We start from the raw sequence: 27,294 nt of genomic DNA, 5'->3' as shown, positions 1-27,294 counted from the left end.
GGTTGCCCAGAGCGTTGCCAGTGGTTAAGATTAATTCTAAACCTTCCAGCCATCACCTCTTTGTTTTTGCTATGTCACCCCGAGTGGGACGGGTATGCCCAGACGTGGGTCCCGTGCCTGCTGGGCCTAGAGACCCAAGCTACTCCTCACTGATGAGCCCCAACAAGGGCGAAACATGTTTGGGGATGCTTGTGGTCTCGTGCAGAAGGGATGTGGCCTAGCAGTTCGGGCTGGACTGCCCCTTTTGGGGTGGGGCCAAGCCTGATTTGCATATGGTCTTTCCCTTCTGTAATGGCTTGGCAGGCGAAGAATGGTGGTCTGGAGGGTTGCCCAGAGCGTTGCCAGTGGTTAAGATTAATTCTAAACCTTCCAGCCATCACCTCTTTGTTTTTGCTATGTCACCCCGAGTGGGACGGGTATGCCCAGACGTGGGTCCCGTGCCTGCTGGGCCTAGAGACCCAAGCTACTCCTCACTGATGAGCCCCAACAAGGGCGAAACATGTTTGGGGATGCTTGTGGTCTCGTGCAGAAGGGATGTGGCCTAGCAGTTCGGGCTGGACTGCCCCTTTTGGGGTGGGGCCAAGCCTGATTTGCATATGGTCTTTCCCTTCTGTAATGGCTTGGCAGGCGAAGAATGGTGGTCTGGAGGGTTGCCCAGAGCGTTGCCAGTGGTTAAGATTAATTCTAAACCTTCCAGCCATCACCTCTTTGTTTTTGCTATGTCACCCCGAGTGGGACGGGTATGCCCAGACGTGGGTCCCGTGCCTGCTGGGCCTAGAGACCCAAGCTACTCCTCACTGATGAGCCCCAACAAGGGCGAAACATGTTTGGGGATGCTTGTGGTCTCGTGCAGAAGGGATGTGGCCTAGCAGTTCGGGCTGGACTGCCCCTTTTGGGGTGGGGCCAAGCCTGATTTGCATATGGTCTTTCCCTTCTGTAATGGCTTGGCAGGCGAAGAATGGTGGTCTGGAGGGTTGCCCAGAGCGTTGCCAGTGGTTAAGATTAATTCTAAACCTTCCAGCCATCACCTCTTTGTTTTTGCTATGTCACCCCGAGTGGGACGGGTATGCCCAGACGTGGGTCCCGTGCCTGCTGGGCCTAGAGACCCAAGCTACTCCTCACTGATGAGCCCCAACAAGGGCGAAACATGTTTGGGGATGCTTGTGGTCTCGTGCAGAAGGGATGTGGCCTAGCAGTTCGGGCTGGACTGCCCCTTTTGGGGTGGGGCCAAGCCTGATTTGCATATGGTCTTTCCCTTCTGTAATGGCTTGGCAGGCGAAGAATGGTGGTCTGGAGGGTTGCCCAGAGCGTTGCCAGTGGTTAAGATTAATTCTAAACCTTCCAGCCATCACCTCTTTGTTTTTGCTATGTCACCCCGAGTGGGACGGGTATGCCCAGACGTGGGGGTCCCGTGCCTGCTGGGCCTAGAGACCCAAGCTACTCCTCACTGATGAGCCCCAACAAGGGCGAAACATGTTTGGGGATGCTTGTGGTCTCGTGCAGAAGGGATGTGGCCTAGCAGTTCGGGCTGGACTGCCCCTTTTGGGGTGGGGCCAAGCCTGATTTGCATATGGTCTTTCCCTTCTGTAATGGCTTGGCAGGCGAAGAATGGTGGTCTGGAGGGTTGCCCAGAGCGTTGCCAGTGGTTAAGATTAATTCTAAACCTTCCAGCCATCACCTCTTTGTTTTTGCTATGTCACCCCGAGTGGGACGGGTATGCCCAGACGTGGGTCCCGTGCCTGCTGGGCCTAGAGACCCAAGCTACTCCTCACTGATGAGCCCCAGCAAGGGCGAAACATGTTTGGGGATGCTTGTGGTCTCGTGCAGAAGGGATGTGGCCTAGCAGTTCGGGCTGGACTGCCCCTTTTGGGGTGGGGCCAAGCCTGATTTGCATATGGTCTTTCCCTTCTGTAATGGCTTGGCAGGCGAAGAATGGTGGTCTGGAGGGTTGCCCAGAGCGTTGCCAGTGGTTAAGATTAATTCTAAACCTTCCAGCCATCACCTCTTTGTTTTTGCTATGTCACCCCGAGTGGGACGGGTATGCCCAGACGTGGGTCCCGTGCCTGCTGGGCCTAGAGACCCAAGCTACTCCTCACTGATGAGCCCCAACAAGGGCGAAACATGTTTGGGGATGCTTGTGGTCTCGTGCAGAAGGGATGTGGCCTAGCAGTTCGGGCTGGACTGCCCCTTTTGAGGTGGGGCCAAGCCTGATTTGCATATGGTCTTTCCCTTCTGTAATGGCTTGGCAGGCGAAGAATGGTGGTCTGGAGGGTTGCCCAGAGCGTTGCCAGTGGTTAAGATTAATTCTAAACCTTCCAGCCATCACCTCTTTGTTTTTGCTATGTCACCCCGAGTGGGACGGGTATGCCCAGACGTGGGTCCCGTGCCTGCTGGGCCTAGAGACCCAAGCTACTCCTCACTGATGAGCCCCAACAAGGGCGAAACATGTTTGGGGATGCTTGTGGTCTCGTGCAGAAGGGATGTGGCCTAGCAGTTCGGGCTGGACTGCCCCTTTTGGGGTGGGGCCAAGCCTGATTTGCATATGGTCTTTCCCTTCTGTAATGGCTTGGCAGGCGAAGAATGGTGGTCTGGAGGGTTGCCCAGAGCGTTGCCAGTGGTTAAGATTAATTCTAAACCTTCCAGCCATCACCTCTTTGTTTTTGCTATGTCACCCCGAGTGGGACGGGTATGCCCAGACGTGGGTCCCGTGCCTGCTGGGCCTAGAGACCCAAGCTACTCCTCACTGATGAGCCCCAACAAGGGCGAAACATGTTTGGGGATGCTTGTGGTCTCGTGCAGAAGGGATGTGGCCTAGCAGTTCGGGCTGGACTGCCCCTTTTGGGGTGGGGCCAAGCCTGATTTGCATGTGGTCTTTCCCTTCTGTAATGGCTTGGCAGGCGAAGAATGGTGGTCTGGAGGGTTGCCCAGAGCGTTGCCAGTGGTTAAGATTAATTCTAAACCTTCCAGCCATCACCTCTTTGTTTTTGCTATGTCACCCCGAGTGGGACGGGTATGCCCAGACGTGGGTCCCGTGCCTGCTGGGCCTAGAGACCCAAGCTACTCCTCACTGATGAGCCCCAACAAGGGTGAAACATGTTTGGGGATGCTTGTGGTCTCGTGCAGAAGGGATGTGGCCTAGCAGTTCGGGCTGGACTGCCCCTTTTGGGGTGGGGCCAAGCCTGATTTGCATATGGTCTTTCCCTTCTGTAATGGCTTGGCAGGCGAAGAATGGTGGTCTGGAGGGTTGCCCAGAGCGTTGCCAGTGGTTAAGATTAATTCTAAACCTTCCAGCCATCACCTCTTTGTTTTTGCTATGTCACCCCGAGTGGGACGGGTATGCCCAGACGTGGGTCCCGTGCCTGCTGGGCCTAGAGACCCAAGCTACTCCTCACTGATGAGCCCCAACAAGGGCGAAACATGTTTGGGGATGCTTGTGGTCTCGTGCAGAAGGGATGTGGCCTAGCAGTTCGGGCTGGACTGCCCCTTTTGGGGTGGGGCCAAGCCTGATTTGCATATGGTCTTTCCCTTCTGTAATGGCTAGGCAGGCGAAGAATGGTGGTCTGGAGGGTTGCCCAGAGCGTTGCCAGTGGTTAAGATTAATTCTAAACCTTCCAGCCATCACCTCTTTGTTTTTGCTATGTCACCCCGAGTGGGACGGGTATGCCCAGACGTGGGTCCCGTGCCTGCTGGGCCTAGAGACCCAAGCTACTCCTCACTGATGAGCCCCAACAAGGGCGAAACATGTTTGGGGATGCTTGTGGTCTCGTGCAGAAGGGATGTGGCCTAGCAGTTCGGGCTGGACTGCCCCTTTTGGGGTGGGGCCAAGCCTGATTTGCATATGGTCTTTCCCTTCTGTAATGGCTTGGCAGGCGAAGAATGGTGGTCTGGAGGGTTGCCCAGAGCGTTGCCAGTGGTTAAGATTAATTCTAAACCTTCCAGCCATCACCTCTTTGTTTTTGCTATGTCACCCCGAGTGGGACGGGTATGCCCAGACGTGGGTCCCGTGCCTGCTGGGCCTAGAGACCCAAGCTACTCCTCACTGATGAGCCCCAACAAGGGTGAAACATGTTTGGGGATGCTTGTGGTCTCGTGCAGAAGGGATGTGGCCTAGCAGTTCGGGCTGGACTGCCCCTTTTGGGGTGGGGCCAAGCCTGATTTGCATATGGTCTTTCCCTTCTGTAATGGCTTGGCAGGCGAAGAATGGTGGTCTGGAGGGTTGCCCAGAGCGTTGCCAGTGGTCAAGATTAATTCTAAACCTTCCAGCCATCACCTCTTTGTTTTTGCTATGTCACCCCGAGTGGGACGGGTATGCCCAGACGTGGGTCCCGTGCCTGCTGGGCCTAGAGACCCAAGCTACTCCTCACTGATGAGCCCCAACAAGGGCGAAACATGTTTGGGGATGCTTGTGGTCTCGTGCAGAAGGGATGTGGCCTAGCAGTTCGGGCTGGACTGCCCCTTTTGGGGTGGGGCCAAGCCTGATTTGCATATGGTCTTTCCCTTCTGTAATGGCTTGGCAGGCGAAGAATGGTGGTCTGGAGGGTTGCCCAGAGCTTTGCCAGTGGTTAGGATTAATTCTAAACCTTCCAGCCATCACCTCTTTGTTTTTGCTATGTCACCCCGAGTGGGACGGGTATGCCCAGACGTGGGTCCCGTGCCTGCTGGGCCTAGAGACCCAAGCTACTCCTCACTGATGAGCCCCAACAAGGGCGAAACATGTTTGGGGATGCTTGTGGTCTCGTGCAGAAGGGATGTGGCCTAGCAGTTCGGGCTGGACTGCCCCTTTTGGGGTGGGGCCAAGCCTGATTTGCATATGGTCTTTCCCTTCTGTAATGGCTTGGCAGGCGAAGAATGGTGGTCTGGAGGGTTGCCCAGAGCGTTGCCAGTGGTTAAGATTAATTCTAAACCTTCCAGCCATCACCTCTTTGTTTTTGCTATGTCACCCCGAGTGGGACGGGTATGCCCAGACGTGGGTCCCGTGCCTGCTGGGCCTAGAGACCCAAGCTACTCCTCACTGATGAGCCCCAACAAGGGCGAAACATGTTTGGGGATGCTTGTGGTCTCGTGCAGAAGGGATGTGGCCTAGCAGTTCGGGCTGGACTGCCCCTTTTGGGGTGGGGCCAAGCCTGATTTGCATATGGTCTTTCCCTTCTGTAATGGCTTGGCAGGCGAAGAATGGTGGTCTGGAGGGTTGCCCAGAGCGTTGCCAGTGGTTAAGATTAATTCTAAGCCTTCCAGCCATCACCTCTTTGTTTTTGCTATGTCACCCCGAGTGGGACGGGTATGCCCAGACGTGGGTCCCGTGCCTGCTGGGCCTAGAGACCCAAGCTACTCCTCACTGATGAGCCCCAACAAGGGCGAAACATGTTTGGGGATGCTTGTGGTCTCGTGCAGAAGGGATGTGGCCTAGCAGTTCGGGCTGGACTGCCCCTTTTGGGGTGGGGCCAAGCCTGATTTGCATATGGTCTTTCCCTTCTGTAATGGCTTGGCAGGCGAAGAATGGTGGTCTGGAGGGTTGCCCAGAGCGTTGCCAGTGGTTAAGATTAATTCTAAACCTTCCAGCCATCACCTCTTTGTTTTTGCTATGTCACCCCGAGTGGGACGGGTATGCCCAGACGTGGGTCCCGTGCCTGCTGGGCCTAGAGACCCAAGCTACTCCTCACTGATGAGCCCCAACAAGGGCGAAACATGTTTGGGGATGCTTGTGGTCTCGTGCAGAAGGGATGTGGCCTAGCAGTTCGGGCTGGACTGCCCCTTTTGGGGTGGGGCCAAGCCTGATTTGCATATGGTCTTTCCCTTCTGTAATGGCTTGGCAGGCGAAGAATGGTGGTCTGGAGGGTTGCCCAGAGCGTTGCCAGTGGTTAAGATTAATTCTAAACCTTCCAGCCATCACCTCTTTGTTTTTGCTATGTCACCCCGAGTGGGACGGGTATGCCCAGACGTGGGTCCCGTGCCTGCTGGGCCTAGAGACCCAAGCTACTCCTCACTGATGAGCCCCAACAAGGGCGAAACATGTTTGGGGATGCTTGTGGTCTCGTGCAGAAGGGATGTGGCCTAGCAGTTCGGGCTGGACTGCCCCTTTTGGGGTGGGGCCAAGCCTGATTTGCATATGGTCTTTCCGTTCTGTAATGGCTTGGCAGGCGAAGAATGGTGGTCTGGAGGGTTGCCCAGAGCGTTGCCAGTGGTTAAGATTAATTCTAAACCTTCCAGCCATCACCTCTTTGTTTTTGCTATGTCACCCCGAGTGGGACGGGTAGGCCCAGACGTGGGTCCCGTGCCTGCTGGGCCTAGAGACCCAAGCTACTCCTCACTGATGAGCCCCAACAAGGGCGAAACATGTTTGGGGATGCTTGTGGTCTCGTGCAGAAGGGATGTGGCCTAGCAGTTCGGGCTGGACTGCCCCTTTTGGGGTGGGGCCAAGCCTGATTTGCATATGGTCTTTCCCTTCTGTAATGGCTTGGCAGGCGAAGAATGGTGGTCTGGAGGGTTGCCCAGAGCGTTGCCAGTGGTTAAGATTAATTCTAAACCTTCCAGCCATCACCTCTTTGTTTTTGCTATGTCACCCCGAGTGGGACGGGTATGCCCAGACGTGGGTCCCGTGCCTGCTGGGCCTAGAGACCCAAGCTACTCCTCACTGATGAGCCCCAACAAGGGCGAAACATGTTTGGGGATGCTTGTGGTCTCGTGCAGAAGGGATGTGGCCTAGCAGTTCGGGCTGGACTGCCCCTTTTGGGGTGGGGCCAAGCCTGATTTGCATATGGTCTTTCCCTTCTGTAATGGCTTGGCAGGCGAAGAATGGTGGTCTGGAGGGTTGCCCAGAGCGTTGCCAGTGGTTAAGATTAATTCTAAACCTTCCAGCCATCACCTCTTTGTTTTTGCTATGTCACCCCGAGTGGGACGGGTATGCCCAGACGTGGGTCCCGTGCCTGCTGGGCCTAGAGACCCAAGCTACTCCTCACTGATGAGCCCCAACAAGGGCGAAACATGTTTGGGGATGCTTGTGGTCTCGTGCAGAAGGGATGTGGCCTAGCAGTTCGGGCTGGACTGCCCCTTTTGGGGTGGGGCCAAGCCTGATTTGCATATGGTCTTTCCCTTCTGTAATGGCTTGGCAGGCGAAGAATGGTGGTCTGGAGGGTTGCCCAGAGCGTTGCCAGTGGTTAAGATTAATTCTAAACCTTCCAGCCATCACCTCTTTGTTTTTGCTATGTCACCCCGAGTGGGACGGGTATGCCCAGACGTGGGTCCCGTGCCTGCTGGGCCTAGAGACCCAAGCTACTCCTCACTGATGAGCCCCAACAAGGGCGAAACATGTTTGGGGATGCTTGTGGTCTCGTGCAGAAGGGATGTGGCCTAGCAGTTCGGGCTGGACTGCCCCTTTTGGGGTGGGGCCAAGCCTGATTTGCATATGGTCTTTCCCTTCTGTAATGGCTTGGCAGGCGAAGAATGGTGGTCTGGAGGGTTGCCCAGAGCGTTGCCAGTGGTTAAGATTAATTCTAAACCTTCCAGCCATCACCTCTTTGTTTTTGCTATGTCACCCCGAGTGGGACGGGTATGCCCAGACGTGGGTCCCGTGCCTGCTGGGCCTAGAGACCCAAGCTACTCCTCACTGATGAGCCCCAACAAGGGTGAAACATGTTTGGGGATGCTTGTGGTCTCGTGCAGAAGGGATGTGGCCTAGCAGTTCGGGCTGGACTGCCCCTTTTGGGGTGGGGCCAAGCCTGATTTGCATATGGTCTTTCCCTTCTGTAATGGCTTGGCAGGCGAAGAATGGTGGTCTGGAGGGTTGCCCAGAGCGTTGCCAGTGGTCAAGATTAATTCTAAACCTTCCAGCCATCACCTCTTTGTTTTTGCTATGTCACCCCGAGTGGGACGGGTATGCCCAGACGTGGGTCCCGTGCCTGCTGGGCCTAGAGACCCAAGCTACTCCTCACTGATGAGCCCCAACAAGGGCGAAACATGTTTGGGGATGCTTGTGGTCTCGTGCAGAAGGGATGTGGCCTAGCAGTTCGGGCTGGACTGCCCCTTTTGGGGTGGGGCCAAGCCTGATTTGCATATGGTCTTTCCCTTCTGTAATGGCTTGGCAGGCGAAGAATGGTGGTCTGGAGGGTTGCCCAGAGCTTTGCCAGTGGTTAAGATTAATTCTAAACCTTCCAGCCATCACCTCTTTGTTTTTGCTATGTCACCCCGAGTGGGACGGGTATGCCCAGACGTGGGTCCCGTGCCTGCTGGGCCTAGAGACCCAAGCTACTCCTCACTGATGAGCCCCAACAAGGGCGAAACATGTTTGGGGATGCTTGTGGTCTCGTGCAGAAGGGATGTGGCCTAGCAGTTCGGGCTGGACTGCCCCTTTTGGGGTGGGGCCAAGCCTGATTTGCATATGGTCTTTCCCTTCTGTAATGGCTTGGCAGGCGAAGAATGGTGGTCTGGAGGGTTGCCCAGAGCGTTGCCAGTGGTTAAGATTAATTCTAAACCTTCCAGCCATCACCTCTTTGTTTTTGCTATGTCACCCCGAGTGGGACGGGTATGCCCAGACGTGGGTCCCGTGCCTGCTGGGCCTAGAGACCCAAGCTACTCCTCACTGATGAGCCCCAACAAGGGCGAAACATGTTTGGGGATGCTTGTGGTCTCGTGCAGAAGGGATGTGGCCTAGCAGTTCGGGCTGGACTGCCCCTTTTGGGGTGGGGCCAAGCCTGATTTGCATATGGTCTTTCCCTTCTGTAATGGCTTGGCAGGCGAAGAATGGTGGTCTGGAGGGTTGCCCAGAGCGTTGCCAGTGGTTAAGATTAATTCTAAACCTTCCAGCCATCACCTCTTTGTTTTTGCTATGTCACCCCGAGTGGGACGGGTATGCCCAGACGTGGGTCCCGTGCCTGCTGGGCCTAGAGACCCAAGCTACTCCTCACTGATGAGCCCCAACAAGGGCGAAACATGTTTGGGGATGCTTGTGGTCTCGTGCAGAAGGGATGTGGCCTAGCAGTTCGGGCTGGACTGCCCCTTTTGGGGTGGGGCCAAGCCTGATTTGCATATGGTCTTTCCCTTCTGTAATGGCTTGGCAGGCGAAGAATGGTGGTCTGGAGGGTTGCCCAGAGCGTTGCCAGTGGTTAAGATTAATTCTAAACCTTCCAGCCATCACCTCTTTGTTTTTGCTATGTCACCCCGAGTGGGACGGGTATGCCCAGACGTGGGTCCCGTGCCTGCTGGGCCTAGAGACCCAAGCTACTCCTCACTGATGAGCCCCAACAAGGGCGAAACATGTTTGGGGATGCTTGTGGTCTCGTGCAGAAGGGATGTGGCCTAGCAGTTCGGGCTGGACTGCCCCTTTTGGGGTGGGGCCAAGCCTGATTTGCATATGGTCTTTCCCTTCTGTAATGGCTTGGCAGGCGAAGAATGGTGGTCTGGAGGGTTGCCCAGAGCGTTGCCAGTGGTTAAGATTAATTCTAAACCTTCCAGCCATCACCTCTTTGTTTTTGCTATGTCACCCCGAGTGGGACGGGTATGCCCAGACGTGGGTCCCGTGCCTGCTGGGCCTAGAGACCCAAGCTACTCCTCACTGATGAGCCCCAACAAGGGCGAAACATGTTTGGGGATGCTTGTGGTCTCGTGCAGAAGGGATGTGGCCTAGCAGTTCGGGCTGGACTGCCCCTTTTGGGGTGGGGCCAAGCCTGATTTGCATATGGTCTTTCCGTTCTGTAATGGCTTGGCAGGCGAAGAATGGTGGTCTGGAGGGTTGCCCAGAGCGTTGCCAGTGGTTAAGATTAATTCTAAACCTTCCAGCCATCACCTCTTTGTTTTTGCTATGTCACCCCGAGTGGGACGGGTAGGCCCAGACGTGGGTCCCGTACCTGCTGGGCCTAGAGACCCAAGCTACTCCTCACTGATGAGCCCCAACAAGGGCGAAACATGTTTGGGGATGCTTGTGGTCTCGTGCAGAAGGGATGTGGCCTAGCAGTTCGGGCTGGACTGCCCCTTTTGGGGTGGGGCCAAGCCTGATTTGCATATGGTCTTTCCCTTCTGTAATGGCTTGGCAGGCGAAGAATGGTGGCCTGGAGGGTTGCCCAGAGCGTTGCCAGTGGTTAAGATTAATTCTAAACCTTCCAGCCATCACCTCTTTGTTTTTGCTATGTCACCCCGAGTGGGACGGGTATGCCCAGACGTGGGTCCCGTGCCTGCTGGGCCTAGAGACCCAAGCTACTCCTCACTGATGAGCCCCAACAAGGGCGAAACATGTTTGGGGATGCTTGTGGTCTCGTGCAGAAGGGATGTGGCCTAGCAGTTCGGGCTGGACTGCCCCTTTTGGGGTGGGGCCAAGCCTGATTTGCATATGGTCTTTCCCTTCTGTAATGGCTTGGCAGGCGAAGAATGGTGGTCTGGAGGGTTGCCCAGAGCGTTGCCAGTGGTTAAGATTAATTCTAAACCTTCCAGCCATCACCTCTTTGTTTTTGCTATGTCACCCCGAGTGGGACGGGTATGCCCAGACGTGGGTCCCGTGCCTGCTGGGCCTAGAGACCCAAGCTACTCCTCACTGATGAGCCCCAACAAGGGCGAAACATGTTTGGGGATGCTTGTGGTCTCGTGCAGAAGGGATGTGGCCTAGCAGTTCGGGCTGGACTGCCCCTTTTGGGGTGGGGCCAAGCCTGATTTGCATATGGTCTTTCCCTTCTGTAATGGCTTGGCAGGCGAAGAATGGTGGTCTGGAGGGTTGCCCAGAGCGTTGCCAGTGGTTAAGATTAATTCTAAACCTTCCAGCCATCACCTCTTTGTTTTTGCTATGTCACCCCGAGTGGGACGGGTATGCCCAGACGTGGGTCCCGTGCCTGCTGGGCCTAGAGACCCAAGCTACTCCTCACTGATGAGCCCCAACAAGGGCGAAACATGTTTGGGGATGCTTGTGGTCTCGTGCAGAAGGGATGTGGCCTAGCAGTTCGGGCTGGACTGCCCCTTTTGGGGTGGGGCCAAGCCTGATTTGCATATGGTCTTTCCCTTCTGTAATGGCTTGGCAGGCGAAGAATGGTGGTCTGGAGGGTTGCCCAGAGCGTTGCCAGTGGTTAAGATTAATTCTAAACCTTCCAGCCATCACCTCTTTGTTTTTGCAGAATTACCTGTGGCGCCGGATTGTTACTGTCCTGTATAATGTTTGCTAATTGGTGTTCTCTCCTTGAGGTCCCACAGGGCTCGTGCTGACTCCCTGGTCACTCTACAGCAGTGCACCATCTCTCTGATCAATCTATACTACCCTTGCTCCGCCCTTCATGAGCCGCTGTTGGAAACGTCATGGCTCCCATAGCAGCATTGTGGTTTCTGGCAGAAGACGCTCATTTTTGCTGCTCATTAAGAGGGTCCATTGCGGCATAGCAAACTGTTGGGTCGGGGGCGTGAACGGGACTCCCTCCTGCAACCTGATGCATATCCATGTGAGAAGCTCTCATTTAGGAAGGATCAACCTGTGCCCTGGTAACAGCAAGTGTCCATAAGGGGGTCCTCCATGTGGGACACAGATGTGTCAGATGGCCAACTGAAGCAATGGGTTGAACACAGGGACTGGGATCCCCACCTACTATCAGACAAGAAGGGCGGGCAGGTTAGGAGGAGCTCCGGGTCAGCCCCAGTTTATCACCTCCTGGTAATACTTCATGTAGCGGGTGAGGCTTTGTTACAATGCATGTATCACTGCTGAGGAGCCCATTCCTTGCCATCTGGTTAACCTATGGCAGTGTCTTGAATGCGATGGATGGAGGGTGGTGTTGATGCAACAAGTGTATTCGGTCAAGTGGCACAGCGAGTAGAGCACTCGCTTTGAAATCTGCGCAGAGTCTGCTGACACAGGTTCGAATCCTGGCGGGGCCAAACTCAGCCTTTTATCCTTCCGAGGTCGATAAAGGAGCACCCTAATAAGCAGCGCTCAGATACCTGAGGGTTCGTAGCGCTATATAAGTGCCAAATTAATTAATTAATTAATTATTATTATTCTCTGTTGGATTGGAGTGTGGATTCAGTGCTGTAACTCACACATTTCTTTGTGCTTCAATGTGTGACTCGGGCTGCATGCGGTAGTGCTCTGATAGCGGTTGTAGGGCTTCACTGTGTGAGTGTTGTGAGGGAGTGACATCTGACAATGTCAGTTCTATTTCAGCAGCAAGGGGCTGAGGCATAGGTTCAGTCATGCGTTTCAAGGGCATGGTCGTGGCTGAAAGTTAGAAGGGTGTCCCTGTATTTGAGGGTTGAGTAGCCTGCCATCTGCATAATGTTGTGCTGGGCCTTCAACGGGAAGCCGAGAATAGGAAAGGTATCCTTCGGGTTCAGAGGTGGAAGAAGGCAGTGTTTACAAAGTTGTATACTTGCGGTGCAAGGGAAGGTTGGCGGTCATGTAAACTCCCAGGTTCTTAACGTGGATGTGGGAAGGGGCGGGAGCTAATGGAAGGGAGGCAGTTTCAGGGTTGAGTTACATAGGATGTCATCCGCTTTTCATGGGCCATGCATGAATTGGGTTCCGGGCATTCATAAATCCACTTTGAGCAGGCATCCACACAGGGTTACATGTGATTTTAACCAATCACAAAACAACGAATGAATTTTTAACGAGCCCAAAATATCTATACGAAAAATAACACATTTTTTTCGTTGTTTTCCCCCTCCCAAATCCCTGTTTTTAAATGTATTAATACTTTTCCCCACCCCCAAAACTACTATTCCCATTCCCAACCCCATATATATAGGTTTAACAAATTCGTTCTTTTATTTATTTTTTAGACCTTTTGGGTTTGTTCAAAATTCAATTCGTTATTTTCAATTCGACAAAATCACTGCATACCTACACACATTACTACACAATAAGAAGGTTGTTCCAGATTGGTCATTATTTGTGGATTATTGTATAATTTATTTTGATGTACTACCAATCAACAATTAGAATTGTAGGACACGTAGCAACACAGGTTTGATCCCCGGGTCCGCACTTAGAAACCTCTGGGTATCAAGCACATTATAAATAACCTATCATATCCTATCATATCATAACAGCACAGAAGACAAGGAAGAACTGAATGCAAAATGAATGGAGAAGAAAAGTGAAGTGATTGTGAGAAACACTGCAAGAGTGAAGGCAGGCCAGGTGAGGGATATCTGGGAAGAGAGGAAATGTCCAGGGGAGATGTCAGTGAATGTGTGGACTGGAGTTGGGTAATGGGGCTGTGCACTGGTAAAGAAAAATGATAACGAGACAGGGCAGACATACAGGAATGTGGGATATCCAAGCCGTAGAGGTGTGGGTGGAGCATAGAAGCACATGTACAAGATGCCGTTGCGTCAGAACCCCCATCCCCCACGTCCATCGCATACAGTCTAGAATAGCACACACAACATGGCAGAAGGGTGCCCTCCAAGGGCTGCTGGTCAAGGAACAATGTTCTACAAGGGCTTCTAGGCATGGATCTGTGGTCTACAGGGGGCCTCCAGAATGGGCTGAACACTCCTGATCATCCTTGCTCTGCACCATCACATCCTCTGGGTGCACCTCCAGGTCCTGTTCCCCCTCTGTGTCAACGTCATCATTCTGGATAAACACAAAAAAGGAGAAAGAACAAGTGGTCAAGGAATAGAGTTTTTTTTCATAAGAGAGGTGGGTGGCATAAAACTGTTACATATATTAGATATTAAGTACAACAGGTCATCAATTTAGCACAGGCAAGGTTGACAGATGTCCAGTCAGTGGCCAAAGGGGGACCAAGTGCCCATTTGTTTATTGACTGTAAGCATAACTGGGATTGACGCCGCATTACTAGCCTGGTGAGTGTCCCCAGTGAGCCTTGCTCACCTCATTGTAAATTGGGCAATATATTTAAAAAATGTATCTCTATTGCCGCTCTGTGACTTGTGAACTTATCTATCGTACCCTTTTCCGTCTCCCCCTCCTCACCTCCCGCTCCTTCGCTGAGTCTGATTGGGCCCAGCGCCTTGCTCCTAGCATCACAGTGAGGGTGTAGTCACCCCTGCGTCCTCGGCTCGGCATCGATGCGGCATTTCTAGCCTGGTGAGTGTCCCCAGTGAGTCCTGCTCACCTCATTGTAAATTGGGCTATATCTTAAAAAAATCTGCATCTCTGTTACCGCTCCCCGGCTTGTGAACTTATCCCTTGTTCCCTCTTCCTGATCCCGTCCCCGCTCCCCGCCTCACGCTCCTCCCCTGGGTCTGATTGGGCGGGCGCCCCACTAATTCAAGTACATAGGGCAGTCAACTGCCCTTTGCAACCCCCTGTGGTGAAGGACCCAGAAGCAATGAACAGCTCCCTCAGAAGAGCTCCAGTATGTGTCTGCCGGTGTCAGCCGGGGAAGCATGAAGGCTGCAGCCATCAACCTGCTGCGACTGACTAGGTAGGTGCAGACAAGAGGGGCAGCAATCACTACACCCCACTAACTGACCCACCCCTCTAATTACTCTTATTTCTCTTATCACACCCCCTGTAGCATCTTGTGTACCACTTGTTGGGCCATCTCTCATCTCTCCAGGAAGTTGGATTTTCTGCACCGCTGTTGTGTTAAAACTAGGCCTTTTTCCCACCTTTTAGGAAAGTAGAATCTGGGTGTTTTGCAGTGCACTGTCCCCTGAAACCCACATTCTGTCTTCCCTCCTTACTGCTCCTGCATTACCCTGTGGTTTTCTTGCCTGCCTGTTTACTCCTGTATGACCCCTCTCCTGCTGGTGCTTCCTGCGGTGAACAGCTGTGGGCTGCAGCCTCTTTTTCCCTCCCTCACTCTCCCCTCTTGCCTCTTCGCACCCCCTATGGTGCTCTCAATCTCTCCCATCTTCTCAAACATTTTCTCTATCTCCTATACTATACCTCTCACTAAGTATGTAAGGAAAAAGTTAAAGTGAGATATCCTGGTCTCAAACCAAGGCCTCCCTATCACTGATACATATGAGAGCTTCCTCCAGACAGACCCTTACTGACACCCTCTTTGTCATTCCCTCTTCAGACCTATGGACCACCCATATGGTCCCTGTTCTCTCTCCTTTCTCCTCCTATCCCATTAATGGTGCCACCGAGTGGGAGGTCCTCGTGGCCCCCTTCCAATCCTCCAAGACCATCATCAATGTCTATCTAAATGGTACTGCCATGGTTCAGGGCTCTCAGCCCAATCACCTCCTTCTTGAAAGGTGCCTTGCATGTCTCATCAATTTCCTCCCTTCCCCTGCCACTCCTTCCAACACCTCTCTGGCCTCTAAGCTGCTGCCATCTACTGCCCACTCTAGGGCCCTTCTAGCACCTCCGCTAGGTGTACCTCACTCCTGCACTCCACCCCGGAAGTCTTTCAAATGTGGCAACCTGCTCCACATAGCTACTCTCAACTCTCGCTCTGCTGCCAAACATTCCTCTGACATCTGCCACCTGCTCAAAGGCCTTGACCTGGATGTCCTCGCTCACGCCAGCTCTGTCACAAGTTTTGGCACATTCCTCCCTGAGGGCTACAAGATCCTTTTCGAGCCCAGAACCAACCAGCCCAGACATGGAGTGGCCCTGATCTTTGCAGAGTGGGTCCCTGCTTCTGTCATCCCTAAGCAGGTCGTCTCCTCCTTTGAATGCCTAGTCTGCAGGCTCGCTCTCTCTCCTGCTCTCTCTCTGACTGTGACCACCATCTACAGGCCACCTGGCCAGGACACCCACTTGTTCCCAGAATGGGCTGAGCTCGCTTCTCTCCTTGCCCCAACTTCTCCTCCTCAGAGACCTCAACATCCACTTGGATGCTTCCAATCCCTCCTCTGGGCTCTTCTGCAACCTATGAGAGTCTCTCTCCCTTTCCATTCTACCCTCTGATCCGACACACTCTGCTGCACACACCTTGGATGTTCTCATCACCTCAGACATCCCCCTCTCTAACACCCTCACCACTCCTCTCTCTTGGACTTACCATTTTCTGCTCTCCCCTCATCTGAAACTCATTGCCCCTCAAGAAAAGCCTATCCCAGCACTGCCACCTTCCTTCTCGGTCATTCGGCCCATGAAGCGAGTGCCAGTGGACGCCTTTGCATCTACTTTCTCTGCTCCTCCTACACCTACAGCTGACTCGCACTCTGAGACAACCCGCTTTAACCTGCATCTTTCTATCTCCAACACTCTGGACAGACTTGCTCCCGTCATGAGAATCTGTCTGCTACCACTAAGTGCAACTCCTGGGACGACTTTGACATTGATGCCCTGAAACACAAGTGCAGGGTGGCTGGGAGGAAGTGCATCCTCTGACAAACTGGCCTGCCGCCTGCTCCAAATGCACTACAGACTCACTGTCCTCTCCAAGAAGAGGGTCCATATCCAAGCACGCATCTCTACGGCCCCCAACAACACGGCCAAACTCTTTAAAATCTGCAAGGAGCTGGCCAGTCCTACTGCAGTCTCCACCTCTCATGTTCAGGCTCTGGCCTCTCATTTCACCACCAAAACTCAGGATATCCTGTCCTCGCTTTCCTTTTCCTCTCGCTCTCGCTCTCTCAAGCCCTGTTTGGCCAACTCTCCCTCTCCTCTTCCTTTTTCCTCCTTCACTCTGACAACGCCTGACAATATCTCTAGACAAGTCTGATCTATTAAAGTGTTGTCCAAACAGGTGCTCCCCTGCTCCTCCAGAATCATCAAGGACCACATTGCCACCCACGCTCCAGCCTTGGCCAATTTCTGCAATTCACCCCTGGATCTTTCCCCTCTCTCCTCAAGCACTCCATTGTGCAAACTCTCCTAAAAACGCCTTCCGCAGATCTTACTTGTCTGGCAAATTATCGCCTGATTTCTATTGCTCCTTTCCTGGGCAAACTCCTGGAAAATCTGTCCATCTCCCAGCTTATCCTCCACACTGAATCTGTTGGCTGCCTCCATGACCATCAGTCTGGCTTCAGAGCAGCCAGCGGCATGGAAACTGCTCTCCTGAACACCTGTGAAGATCTGCTCTCTAACCTCGACTCCAGCTCTCCCTCTGTCCTCAACCTCCTTGACCATTTTGCTGCCTTTGACACGGTCAATAATGCCACCTTGATCAACTGACTCTGTGTGAACCTGGGCATCACCGATCAGGTCCTGGTGTTGCTGACCTCCTGGACAGTCCCTCCCAGGCCCCACTTATGTCCTTTCTCTCCACCACTTCTCTCTCCACATGTGGGGTTCCTCAGGGCTCTATCCTCTAGCCCTGGCTCTTCAATGTCTATCTGGCCCCTTTGGCCCACCTGATTTCCAACTTATCTTCTACCCTTCAGTGTTAGGAGGACACTGAGATCTACTTCAGGCTTCCCTCAGCCTCCTCTCCTCCCTCGCTCATTCTTGACTGTCGAACTGCGATTCAGGTTTGGTCCACCGCCAACAATCTTTGCCTTTTGCCAGTAAGAGGGAGATACTTCACATTGGGACCCCTGCTCCTGCTTTTCCTCTCTCGGTCTGGCCACACTCCTTGGGCCCTCTACCCTCGCCTTCCTGTGAGGCAAAAAACCTTGGCGTCACCTTCAACTCCACTCTCTCCTTCTCTCCGCTCCAAAAAGGACCCCTTCCAGCTGCACCTCCTCAGAGGTATTCTACCTTTCCTCACTTTCCCCCAGAAGCTCACTGTCTCCAGAGCCCTGGTTCTCTCCAGGCTGGACTACTGCAACAGCCTCTTTCTCAATCTGCCTACCTCTACTCTTCGCCCCCTGCAACTAATCCAGAACAGGACTGTAAGACTTATCCATGGCCTCTAGCCCAGGGACCGTATCTCTCCAGCCCTGAAATCTCTCCACTGGCTTCCGGTGGCTGTAAGGATCAAGTTCAAGACCCTCTGCATCGTCAACAAGGTTTTCTGGGGCCAGGGCCCGCTCAACATCCAACTCTCTCTTCGGAAATACCTTCCTTCTAGAGCCCTCTGCTTAGCTACCTCCAACTCTCTTGGGATCAGATGCTTCGCCAGGCACAGAGAGAGGGGTAGATCTCTCTCTCCTCTGCAGGTGCCTCCCTCTGGAATGGTCTCCCTGCCCCTCTCAGGCTTGAGCCGGACCACCTGAAGTTCCGGAAGCATCACAAGACCCTCCTTTTCTGGTCTGCCTTCTCTCTCTCGCTCCCTTGGTAACCTACTTGTCTGCTGTACCTACTAGTTGCTTGTTTCCCTCAGTCTCCCTGGGTACCAGGCTCCTCCACAACTAGTCTTCCCTTGCACTGCCTCTTGGCTGACCGCGCACTTAGGGGCTGTCAGTGTAACATTTACAGCCCCCCTGCCACCTGGCACTTACCCAGAGCCGCACTACCCTGGCTGCAGTTTCCCAGAGCGATGCCACCCTGATCACACTTGCCCCTTTCCTCTCCCTTGCACTTCCCCCCTCCTTCTTCCCCTTGAACTTCTATTGTCACACTCACACAATCCGAATGACACAAGGCTTAGTAGGATCGTTTGTCTTCTCTCCCTCTCTTGTCTTGTGGTGCCTAGCAACACCTGTGTACAGGCGTGTTATAAATGCCATATCATATCATGTCCTTGTTTATGGTTTGCAGTATATATAGTGTGACATAGCAAACGGGTTTCAGAAATAACACTGATTGAAAATCCCAAAATGTTTGAAGAAACGCAGAGTTAAAGAACAGAAGAGTAACGTTATTGAAGAGGGGAAGGGTGATGAGACGCGAAGAGATTCATAAGCAAGGCACCAATATTGTGGAAGACTGGTGATGAAAGGAATGTTGAACCTGATGTATGCCTGAAGCTCAAAAAACTATTATGATGGAAAGGAAGGGAGACCCATTCAAACTCCCTTCCCCCCCACACCACCCCCACTAATATTAACTGACCCCAGCTCACTATCTTCATCTTGGGGGTGAAATTCGGCCAAATAATTGTGAGCAAAAAGAATTCGACTTTTTGTTCTGCGAGCATTGTTTTATCCTGGCTCCCGATGTGCGGGGCCAGGTGGGGTTGCTGTCACGCCCCCAGCGTAGGCAAAGCAAGCGCGAGGAAGGCAAATCAGAGAGGAAGAATGCAGACAACTCACCGGCTTAATGGCTAACTCTGCAATGGGCCGGAAGCCCTTGGGTCTCTGCCTCCTTATTTCCCACATCCTGCCCGTGTGCGGTGACGTGGTGAGTGCAACATAACATCCCTCTCCTTTTTCCATGACCTCAAACAAACATCAATATTAAATGTCTTTCTCCTAGCAGTCTTTCTTCTTTAGCACACATCAGGCCTCATTACGAGGTTGGCGGTAACCAGCCGGTGCCACTGACCCCGAAAAACACTGTCTTCTGGCACCCTACTTCCCTATGCCACTGGGACATTACAAGTCCATGGGAATAGGGACTCGGAAGCACCAGCACTGTTGCTAACGGTGCTGGTGCTTCCGTGACAACTCTGCCTACTAGGGCCATTGAGCACAGCAGGGTCAGACCTGCCGGGCGCGACAGCTCCTGCAGGCAGACTTGTAGTGTGGTGGCCTGGAAATAGGGGTGCCGATAAGCTTACCGTGTTGTCACAAGGAAGCAACAGTTTTGATCAATTTGAACTGTGGAGGACTAACACGTGGTCACCTGCTCTGAACTGAGACTCAGAAGCATGTTGTTTCTTGCTCATTTGTGCATTCGCCCAGATTCTCTTGGCGTGTGTTTGGTGCCGGTCAAGACACTTCGCCCGCTTGCTCCAGTGATGTGGTATTGATGAGGGCGGTCAGCCGGGGGTGGGGGATGTATGTAGTTGTATGTGGGGTGAGTCGGTAATTTCTCAGGAACCTTTCACCTTCGCTATTGTGAGAACTTTGCTCAACGTCCGCATAAATCATTCAGTGTCCCCATTGGCCTGAGGACATTGAGGAGTGATGTGGTGATGGTGAATGTGTAAGTCTTCAAAGTATTTGTCCATTTCTTTTCCTAGGAAGGGCGGCCCGTTATCGCTCTTTATCGACTGGGGCAGTCCTTGGATGGTGAACATTTTCTCGAGAGCCGGTGGAACTGTCTCTGCGGCAGTTGACAAGACTACTTCCAATTTGGGGTAGCAGGAGAAATCATCTATGGGCACTAACAAGTATGTTCCTTCTTGTACTGAACAGAAGTCCATGCTTATTGACTTCCATCGCGAGATGCCTCTCGGGGGTGAACAGATGGGTTCAGGTCTTGGGGACACTCGTGCTTGGTAGGGGAGGCATGACGATACGCATTCTGACACTCACAAATCTAGCTGGGGGAACCACACACAGTTTAGGATCCTTGCTTACGTTCAAACCATCCCTTGGTGACCCTCGTGGACGAGGGTAACAATCCTCTCTTGTAGGCTGCTTGCGATACTAATGCATGCTCCCTGGAAAATCAGTCCTTCTGTTGTGACTGATAGTTTGTGGCGGGCTGTGAACATTCCCAACAAGAACTCTCTGGCTGCTACTGTGCACTTTTGATTATGCTGCAAGAAAGAGTTCCACTCTCCTGCGAGGATGGCATTTTTCACGAGGTCACAGCACAAGTCTCCCTTTCTTGCCTTAGTCATGTCTGTGATGCTGACTGTCTTTGGCTTTATTGTGTGTGTGATGGTGCAGATGAGAGTTGGACTGGGTATGGCCACACCTGTACCCATTTGCCGGGCATGAATGAAAGTACAAGCAGAGAAACTTTCAGTAAACCACCAATGGTCATGCAGCTGCCATGAAGAGTAGAATTAGACGAAACCCTGCAAGGCCTCATTTTTGAAACTCTGCATCCTGATATTAAATTGCTAACCGCAAAGTTCCAGGCCTCACGATGCTCAGACAGTAGCCTAAACACCAAGGTCAGCGTGCCGAGGGGAGGAATGCTTAGAAGCTGAAACCGCACCAGATAACGTTTCCCAGGGCAGACAGCATGCAATTGTCAAAGTTAATTAGTTCCAGTTGGTAGCAGTAAGAAATAGATATATCCTTGAATGCCAGGTGGAAGTAGCTACGTGCCAATTGATCTCATACCGAATGAACACATAGCACCCCAAGCGACTGCCGAAGGAAAGCACACACACCTTAGGACAGCAGAAAATCCAACAGAAAGACAAAAGAAATGAGTTCTGAACAGCGATCCTTGACCAGGTGATCAAAACAATGGTCATTTAGTACATGCCCAATTAGATAGTGCATCTGCCCCTTCCTAAGTACACCCAGACATACAGACGAGATGCCAAGGCCAGGAACAGACTGGCAGATACAGCCTCAAGCCTGTGAACGAGAAGAGAGTAATTTCTTTAAACTGGATCATAATGGTACCCCTATCTCTACTTCCCCAATACGTACCTTGGCACTGCATAAAAGTGCTCGAGGCCGGATGAACAAATAACTGACCAATTAAACTGTGTTCTTTTATCGACTAGTGTAATAGAGTGCCAACCAGTGGCATGTTAGGCTAAAATGTATAAATTGTAGAAGGGTGTATCTAGGCGGAGTTATTTGTTGTGAAAGAACCAATAGTAGAAGGTTCACTTATAGATAACTATATGTTCTATATAGCACTAACCAATTAAATAATAGAGCAGAGGTTTTGATGATAATTACTATGACATCAACTATGATGTTTTTCTTACTTAAAACCTTGTTGTTCCTAATGCCATTTTAAGGTTGTCCTTTCTATGCTCTCCCAGCAGCCATTTGTATTTGAAAGAAGCTGGGTTTTCTCCTTCATGTAGAGTTACTGCGTTGTTGAGTTTTTCCTCTTATTGATACATTTTGGGCCTATCTTAACCTTTGGAGACACTGCTGAGATACCCAGTGTCTGGCGGAGGGTCGAGGACTCCTCGCTGCGTCTCCCTTGGACAGGAGACAGGAAACACCCCATATAAAGGGAAGGCAGCTGTGTAGAATAGATTTTATTTGATGTTGATTGTTGTTAATATTGTTTTGGGATGTAATAGGACAGTAGAGGTGTTATTTTGTGTTCATAGAGTGGTAGTTAAGCTGTTTGGAGGTAAGTATGGAATATTTTGAGATTGTGTAATGTTGCTGTGAGTTAGGAAGAACATTGGGCCTCATTACGAGTGCAGCGATAAGGGGTTAACGGCACTGGTAAGGATGCCGGTGCCGTTAACCCCTTACCGCCGCATTCTGAGGTCCCTTAGCGGGTCACAGTAAGGCCGGCTGGTTAAAAACCAGCCGTCCCTAGCGGCAACCGCTAAAGGACCAGGGAGCTAATAACGGGCCCGCTATTTGCGGGCCCGTTATTAGCTCCCTCCCCATTCCCATTGAGCCCTATGGGAGCTCGAATGGGAATGGGGAATGTTTTCTGAATGGGGACTTACCGGGTCCTCCAAGGTTGGAATGACCCGGCAAGTCCCCATTCGGAGAACCTGGACCTCGGCACGTGTTTGGAGGCAGCCACGGTGCTAATAGCACCGTGGCTGTCTCCAAACTAGTAATGACCCCCACTGTCTTGATATTTTAAACAATTGTGAGGGAGGTGGTGAGAAAAGGATAAGAACGTGAAATTGTGTCCAAATGGCGATTGCAAATTCTACTGGTAAATTGAGTTTTCATATTATCATAATGGCAGATACCCCCATTGCTCGTTTGTGTAAGTCACTTCCCCAGTATAAGGAAAAGATCCTTAGATGATATCTACAGTGGGTTAAAGACACAGATGGTAAGATGGTCTAGCCATGGCCTCATGAAGGGACACATTCGAAGCATCTGCTGCAACATATGCACACATACTTCACACCACACACAAGCGAAAGAAATGACATGGCAGACAAAGCATACCTGATTTATGGAAAATGTTTGAGGAGCAGATAAAAAAAAAGGTATAGGCAGAAGAGATGATGAAGGGCATGTGCTGACCGCAGCACCTCCTCCCCCTCAACCATGCGCTCCATTCTCGACTGTGCCAAGATTAAATCATTGCAAGCTGCTGCAGGTTACAGTAATCCCTGATGTGTGCCCCAGAGGTTGAAGGTAATATTAAGGAAAACAAAAAACAAGGTGGCACAAAAAACACATTAGCAATACAAGTAAAAATAATAAAAGGTGCAGTTTAGAAGCATAGCTAAAGGAAGGGTGAATAGCATAAAGGAAGGGGAAGAAGGACCAGCAGTTACACCAGACAAATTGGTGGGGGGGACAGATATTATTTAAAATAGATGGACATAGAACTGCCAATGGCAATGTGTAGGCTTTGGAAAGAGAGGATGAGCAGGAGAGAAGAGTACTGGTGGGAGATTAATGCTAGCATTAGTAGAAGGGTGACAGAGAAGAAGAGAGCATGAGGGAAGTTGCTGACAGCATCAGCAGAACCAACATTGAAGAGTTAGAAAGAGGAGTGTATGTTAGGGAAGGTCTTGAAGGTGCCAGCAACGACATGCTGGAGAGATAGAGCGAGAGGAAGATGAGTTGGTAGATGAAGGGGAGGAAGAGTAAGAAGAGGTGGCACAAGCTCCTGAAACAAGTGTGCCCAAAACACTAGAGTATCCACTAACTGAGTTGCGGGATGGCGAGCTACTACGGGGCTACTAGCTACGAGCTACTACAGAGCTTCTCCCACTAAATTCAGGAAAGAAAACTCCATAAGTGAACATATTAAAGAATTTGCCAGGCCATCGAAGAAGCCGTATGGTGATAATGTCAAAAGGGACGAAGGGTGCGGTTGTGCCCATACGCAAGGAAGGGATGACATAGTTACCCTTGCTCCAAAAGGGGAGGGGACTGGCTCAGGATACACTGTGCCTCAGACAGACAAAAACAATGTGATGGCTAACTTACAATTGTTGACTGCAGGGGCAGGAAAGTGGATTCATGAGCTAGAGAAAAGGACAGCAGGAATGACATTGGCAGTAGGGGACGTGAGGCGTTTACTTGCTTCGGTACTGGGAGAACAATCAGATGATGTATGGAAAATGGTAGGTTATCCCGATGTAACAGCACAAAATAATGCACATGATGGATCACTGTTTAACAAGTACAGAACGGACGTGTGGAGGGCATGTCGGGTGCAATACCCAGATACGTCATACATGAGTGCTATTATGACACGCAAAATGAGCATAGAGGAGGATCCAGTGGCATATATAGAAGAAATACAAGAGAAGTGGTGTTTAGAAACAAGGGAGTGTTAGGACAAAAATATACATGTGTTGTATCACATTTTATGCCAGGGTCTTCCTGCAGAAGCGCAGAAACAACTAAAGAAAGTCTTAGGGATTGAGATGAAACAATGGCCCGAGATACAGTTGGATATTTTCCATTATTGATAAATGAGACAAGAAAAGGAGAGGAACAAGGTAGAATAGAGGCAAAGAGAGGAAGCTAAATAAGTCCAAAAGAAATTGTTAAAGATTATGGTAAAGGGAGCAATGATAACGAGCGTTGCAGGAGAACATTATGAGCAGGAATATCAACAGCAGGGGGTGAGCGGATATTTGCGAGGAAGAGGAGAAAGTCGCTATTACCCCAGGGGGTGGGGATATGCAATGAGGGGAAGAGGGTATGGGTTTGGAGGTGGATATCGAGGAGGTTTTGGTGGGACAGGGCCATCATTTGGAGGTGTTGGAGCAGAGTGTTGGATGTGTGGGAGAATTGGGCATTATGCATGGGCGTGTAGGAGCAGGGGGGCAATGAACATGGGATGGCAGCAACCTGGTCGAAGAGGGGGGCCTTTATTTCCCCACAATATTCTGCACAGACACAGCAAGAGCAGGGCACATTTCAACATACACAACAGCAACCATTCCCACAACATAACACGCAGCCACAGACGCAGCCACAGATGCACCAGACACCACAGCAGCAGACGGCCCAGATACAGCAGCAGCCACAAGTACAACAATCACTGAATCCATTACAAATGCTAACAAAACAGTCCGGACGGTGGGACCAGAATGAATTGCCACAAACTCCAGTGCCTATGACAGGGGTTGTGACACGGGTTGGAGGAAACCCCTTTATAGGAACAAGGAGGAGCATTTACCCCACAACATGACAGCACACAGAGAAGCTTGATGTGTCCAGTGCTATCAGTAACTCCTGACCCAGAAGAGGAACCCCGGGTGGTGGTGACAATAGGGGATAGGACATTTGCATTTTTGGTTGACACGGGGGTGACGAGATCTTGTGTCAGGGAAGGAGGGTTTATACTGTCACTAATAACGATGGACAGACAAGGGTTCTCTGGGGCTATGACAAAGGTTCCATTCACAGAAGAGCTACCTATAACAGTGGGAGGAGATGCAATGGCTGTGCCATTGCTGCATATTGAGAGGAGATTTGATGAGTAAATTAAACATGACAATTTCATTTACTGAGGAAGGGTTAATATGCTCAAAACCAGGCATTCGTTATGCAAATGCAGGAGAGTTCCTGTGAGCATTCTATGGGTGGAAAGCATTAAGAGGGCATACAAATTAAGAATTATTCCTTTATGTATACAGGTGATGCTAGGGTGGCTTTGGTGAATACAGGAAAAATTGCTATGATTACACACAGAGTTTTTGTTCAGAGCAGAAGTACCCACGGATAGCGTCGTAGGGGAGATAATAACAAGTCATTTAGAAGCAGCAGTGGTGCGAGAGGACAGAATAGTGTTACACAGGACAGATGAGGAAGGTGTTAATTGGTGCACAGCAATAGGCAATAGCACTGGACTCAACACTGCGGTTGAGCGACATGATAGATGATGAGCTACTCGAAGACAACAATACAGATGATGCAGTACTTTTTTTAAATTTCCATTCCATATCAATTGCAAATACAGTAGAGGGAAACACCTCCGATAACACTGCTGGCTAAAAAGGCACCATCTTTTCTGCAACAAGACGATCTAGGTCTGCTGAAAGGGATTGGAGCAGTACAAATACAATTGAAGGAGGGAGCAATCTTATCCAGGGTTAAACAGTACCCCATGTCAAGGGAAGCAGACAAAGGCTTTTATGAAATGATTGCTGCCTTGATGTGACAGGGTATCGTTGTGCAATCTGAATTCCCATGCAACATGGCAGTGTACCCAGTGAAAAAGCAAAAGGAGGATCTTGGAGATTCATACATGATTTACGCCACTTAAACAATATTGTAGAGGGGAATTTACAGTTGTGCCCAACTTGGCTACAATTTTGTGTACCATACCGCCTAATGCTAAACATTTTACAGTGATAGACCTAAGAAAACATGCCCTTTTCCATTCCAATGCACATAGACTCAATATCTCACAGTGTTTACGTATCGCAGGATTAGGCTCCAACACACAAGACTCCAACAGGGGTACTGTGAGTCCTGAGGTGTCTTCCACAGAGTGCTACAGATGGACTTGGGAAATGTACATACACCCGGTATGATTATACTTATATGGTGATTATTTGCTAGTGTGCAGCACCACTGAGGGAGAGTACAGGACAGACACAGGACAGACTCAGTAACGTTATTAACAGCATTGGCTGAGAAAAGATACAAGGTGGGGAAAGAAAAATTGCAGTATTGCTAGGAAGAAGTACTATATTTGGGCCAGATAATATCAAAGGAAGGGAGGAGGGTGACACATGAAAGAGCGGAAGCAATTACAAAAACGCCCCATCCAGAGACAGTGGAAGAATTACAGCAGTTCCTGGGGCTGTGTAATTATTGTCGCATGTGGGTCTTTTACTACAGCATGCAGTTTGGCCACTTTTAGAAGGATTGAAGGAAGCACAGAAAGAGGAGAACCCCATAATGTGGACAGACAAAATGATATATCTAGTTAAGGAACTGAAACAAGCAATAAGTACACCCCCCGTGCAATGAATACCATATTAAAGGGAAGAATTGTATTTATTCTTACAATCGGCAGTCAAAAACAAAACCTTCAATGGGGCACAAACTAATGGCATATTACAGTGGAATCCTGATGAGACAAAATGTTCCATGTAAACAAGCAGTGGCTGCAGCATCCTTTGCAATAGAGAAATCATCAGCAATAATGATGGGCTGTGCAGTAACATTGTATGTGGAGCATGCCAGTTTGCTGTTCTTGAAAAACCAAAGTTCACGTTTACTACACAGCGAGCATCTGGATACAAGGTTATACTGCCCAATTGATCAATAACATCATTAGATTAAGCACAGTGAATCCTGCTAGATTGATTACTGAACCAGTGGAGGGAGGAGAATGGGTTCATGACTGTTCTACATATGCAGACATACATAACAATGTACCCCCAGTAAAATAAACTTGAACTTAGAGGGGGGAAAGGTGGTTTACATTGATGGCTCATCGATGATAATTAGAGCACTGGATTGAGGCATTCGGGGGCAGCGGGGGTAAGGAGTAGGGGCGATGATTTTGAGATTGTGACAAGTATCAGATTACCAGCACATTCTTTTGCACAGGCAGCTGAGTGAGTAGCAATG

The 27,294-nt window shown here is 50.9% G+C and overlaps 1 protein-coding gene across 1 annotated transcript in view; it reads right to left on the bottom strand.

The window, feature by feature from the left end:
• Nucleotides 1–12,963: 12,963 nt before the first annotated feature.
• Nucleotides 12,964–27,294, bottom strand: part of KCTD17 (potassium channel tetramerization domain containing 17) — a 239,966-nt gene continuing 225,635 nt past the window's right edge. Inside the window, exon 6 of the mRNA XM_069604456.1 lies at nucleotides 12,964–13,546. Within this exon, the coding sequence (XP_069460557.1) occupies nucleotides 13,433–13,546 (114 nt within the window). The 3' untranslated portion in view covers nucleotides 12,964–13,432. The remainder of the gene's footprint in view (nucleotides 13,547–27,294) is intronic.

This window comes from Ambystoma mexicanum, chromosome 3q (genome assembly GCF_040938575.1).
Source record: "Ambystoma mexicanum isolate Mex_15411 chromosome 3q, UKY_AmexF1_1, whole genome shotgun sequence".
NCBI lineage: Eukaryota > Metazoa > Chordata > Amphibia > Caudata > Ambystomatidae > Ambystoma > Ambystoma mexicanum.
The sequence above is the reverse complement of the archived record's forward strand: the minus strand, read 5'-3'. Positions and strand labels throughout refer to the sequence as shown.